Source organism: Egretta garzetta, unplaced genomic scaffold (genome assembly GCF_000687185.1).
Source record: "Egretta garzetta isolate BGI_Z169 unplaced genomic scaffold, ASM68718v1 scaffold321, whole genome shotgun sequence".
NCBI lineage: Eukaryota > Metazoa > Chordata > Aves > Pelecaniformes > Ardeidae > Egretta > Egretta garzetta.
The window spans coordinates 2,499,739-2,503,805 of NW_009258756.1; the positions used below are offsets into that span (position 1 = coordinate 2,499,739).

General features: G+C 43.8%; 1 protein-coding gene across 1 annotated transcript in view; it reads right to left on the bottom strand.

Annotated features, from left to right (window-relative positions):
* Positions 1-3,947: 3,947 nt before the first annotated feature.
* The window catches only part of PAH (phenylalanine hydroxylase), a gene marked incomplete at its 5' end in the record, with an annotated part of 34,603 nt that continues 34,483 nt past the window's right edge, over positions 3,948-4,067 (bottom strand). The window contains one exon of the mRNA XM_009649250.2: positions 3,948-3,991. Coding sequence (XP_009647545.2) covers positions 3,948-3,991 — 44 coding nt within the window. The remainder of the gene's footprint in view (positions 3,992-4,067) is intronic.

Sequence of the window (4,067 nt, forward strand, 5' to 3'; positions counted from 1 at the left end):
CGGGTCGGGGGGAGAAGAAGCAGGCTTGCAGGGGGAAATAGGCTCTTCCCACTCTTACCTTCCCTCAGCAGTGGCGGCAAGGCTGGGCACAGGAGAACAAGCCGAGCTGAGTCTATCTGAGTCCAAACTGGGCCTTTCCCATGAAGGGTGGGTGCATGTATCCCCACATCCAGGCCACAGGCATGGTACCAACAACAAATGGTGCAAAGTCTCCTACTCCAGCTACATGTGGTCATGTAGGTGAAAGCCCTAGGGCTCAAGATGCATGTTTAAGGCACTGGTCACAAATACTAGCAGAGCAGGGACATCAGCCTCCTATGGCTCTCTTTATGCTCTAGTGTCAGAGTCCCATCTCTATATGTTTGTAGAGCACTAATCATGGTTCTGCGTATGAATTGAGGTTTCTCTATAGAGCCAGACAGGACTCATCAGTCAGTGTGACAGTTGAAGCAGCATAGGCAGAGCTTACAGCAGAGCTTTGTAGCCTGCTGCAAAACCAGAACAGAGAGCCCTGGTTTTCCAGGTGGTGAAATGTCCTTGCCCAGCCAGTGGGCACTCTAATACCACCTTGAATCCATGCTTGAAGTAGGCCCGGGAATGCTTTAGCCATGGTGTCATGATGTAAGTCAGCTCTGCTGAGACATCCCAAAGTCCTGCCCTCAGCACTTTCGGGGACTTCTAGGAGTGCAGGAGGAGAGGTCTCAGGCTGGGTGCTGCAGTTTAAAGGGCTATGCAAGGGCTAGAGCACAGGGTGTCATCCTTTCCCATGGGGCAGGCAGCTTCTCCCTGCAGAAGGTGGGAATCCCCCATCCCAAGATGGGGCTCACCCCCTCTCATGCAGCCCCAGGGGTGGGTGCTTTAAAAGGCCATGGCTGACTGCCACAAACAACCTGCCCATTTTTGATCTGTTTCCACTGCAAATATCTCCACCCTGTGTGAGCACAGTGCTGTTCATTTGAGATGGATGCAGCATTAATATTTTAATTTATTTAGGTTAGTTTAAATGGTTACATTTGAACATGAAAAAATTCTTCTCTGCGAACGGCCATAACGGTTCAAAGCAGCAAAGAGACAGGTTTTAAAAGAATGCACTCCTGTGGGGTCCTCTTGTGCTTATTCCCTCTTTCAACAATTTCTGCATCCTTTGGGGAATCCTTCCTCCAAGACTGCTGTCATATCTAGGCATCTTAAGACACCCAGAGGAGACCACCTCCCTGTGTAACTTGGGCTGACAACTCCCCCCTCTGTCACCATCACTGGCCTTGGCCAAGGTCAGTGCAAAGGAAGAGGGCCTCATGAGAGGGCTTCTTTGGTCACCTGAAACAGAGCTGGAGATGGGGACATAAAAAATATGATCATAGTGTTATAGAACAGAGGAAGGTTACTTGAAAGAGTAGCTTGGGATAGGTTAGTCAGGGTAGCATACAAAAATGTACAGAGTATGCAAAGGTAGAGCATTCAAGGCTTTGCTGTACATTTCTAGGTAATTATACACATCAAGAGACTACTTTTTTTATCAGTTTTATGGTCTTGTCTGGATGAATGATATTCAACCAGTGCAAGACAGTCTTTTCTGAGTTGGAACCCACCTCAAATGGGCATTCCCTCCTACCTGGCTATTTAATTCTGATCGACCTGTGTGGTTACCTTACAAAGAGGAGTTACACTGGCCAAATAACTGGCCAGTTTGCTATGCAACTTTCATTTTCTTTAGCATGAAAATAAGAAGCCACTCATTAAGAATTTGAAGTGCAACTTATTTGTACTGTTTAAAGCACATATGCACAAGCTAATTTGTCCTGCAAGAAAATCTACTTTCTGTATATTTCCTCTGCTTTTAAAATACTAAGCATTTAACTTTTTCCAATCTCTCAGTCTTGTTGAACAGCTATGCTGTGATGCTTTGGCTAGAGTTATTGCTCATTTAAACCTGCATTAGGGGACACAGAATCAGATGTGTAGCATCAATTCTCTTTAACCATTCCACTTGCATTTAAAAGACAGCCATGAATCCTGGGTTCTCAATATCACTATAGATTCACCGCTGCTGTCACTCATAACAACAGTCAGAAGCAGAGGAGCTTGGAAAGTGCCTGAGGATTGGTTTGAAAGACTTCACCCTTGAGATTAAATTGTCTCTTCATGGTACAGTTACCTTATGGATCCTATTACATTAAGAGAGAAAAATATGGGCTACTTTCATGCTGAAAATACATGCCAAGCAGGACTGAAAGATGTGAGGAAGAAGAAAAAAGATACAGAGATAAAAAAAAGCTTACTTCAAAGCACCAAAATGATACCATTTTGCATAAGTATATGTCTATTGAAAAGGGTTCCAGCTGGTAGGCTTAGATTAATGTTATTACCCACCATAAATATAATGGAAACAGCTGTACTTTCTATCTTCCTAAAGGATGATGCTTACATTAAAGCTCCATTGATTTACAGTACAATAGTAGGTATGAGACTTGTGGACTTTCAAATCCCTCTCCATCTTTGGATCTTCTAATAGAAATGCAACTCCCGAACCATGTTAGTATCATGATGCAGAATTGCTTCATGTTGGAAATACTATTCTGCTTTGCTTTGCTCCATTCTGTTCCAATGTACAAGTGCTGAACTCCTTCCTCCATCAAGCAGGGAGCTACAGGGAGGCATTATACAATGTGGACCAGTCCAGGAGGGCATTTAGCTGCTTTGAGTGAAAGTTATTGGATAAAATACAGAAATAACTTTCTGAACAGCCAAGCTCTTCTCTCTTCATGGCTCAGCCATTGAGTTAAGCTGGGTTCGCCCTTGCTTCTATTTGCTGCCTCAGTTGAGCTATACTCCAGGAAGAATAAAACTGCTTTAACCAAAAAAGGGAAATTAAAGCTCCAGTGGGAGAAGGAAGGAGACTCCAAAAAGTATCGTGACTTAGGAGCTGTCTTGAAAGATATCATGTTTGTGTTTGAACGCACTCAGACTGCGACACAGCTGACCCAAGTCTTCCATAGCTTTGGTGGCATTTCTAGCCACAGATACAGTCAGTTAGGAGTTGGAAGGCTCTGATGCCTTCAGCTGTGTTGTAAGAACCATTTATTCTCTATTTCCAAAGTGTTGGTATCAGCGTCCTGGATTGTGAGTCCAGAAAGTTAGGAGACACCTTGTAGCAGTGCTGAATAAAGCACTCTCAGAGAAGAGGCACAAACTCCATGCTCTGGATAGGCAGTCTCAGTGCCTTGCTTAGGGACTCTGCTCTGCAAACCAATGACACATCACAGCGTATAGAGTTCTTGCACAAACCTTTTTGGGATTGGTGCTTGTGCAGATACAGTATATTTATACATGGTGATAAATCTTTGTTAATGAGGCTGCAGCATACTTGCTGTCTTCTGCTAGCATCTTTTCTTTGGATCAATGGGAACAACACATTTTTAGAAAAAAAAAAAAAGGATAGAGGTGCTTGTGTGTAAAATTAAAGGTACAGAGGGCCAAGCAGTATATGTATACACCCTGAAAGGTGTAGTGTTTGGGACTCCATGGGAACCTTGCCCAAATGTGAGGGACTAAGGGGAGAATGACTGTGAGAGAAAGCAAGATGGATTAGTCTGTCATTCATTACCATCCTGTCTCTGGGCCCAGGGTGGCAATGCAATCTCACAACTGCAGCAGACTACAGCTCTGCTAACCTTTGGCACAAGAGATAGGAAGACTTTCCTCAGATTCCCAGAACCTAGGTGATTTTTTGCATTAGTGAGAAAAAATGGATTAGTGCCTGAAGGCCAAAAGAGTGAAGGGTCACCTGTAGGCGTCTCTATCTCTGCTAATCTACAGTAATTAAGATATATAACATAAGCACTCATGCAATACACAGGAAGGTAATAGACCGAGACTAGATGAAGACTGGTATTTGCACATGGCAGCTTCTAGTCAGCATCCAGCAATTCACAAGTTACAGAGAGTCTTCATTTTATCTTCTGGAGGGCATTGCAAAGGATCCCCATCTCACCTGCAAAGGAAAGAATCGGAGCAGTTAATCCTACAGCTCGCCCATTTCTAACACTCCTGTATATGTCTACTCTTTT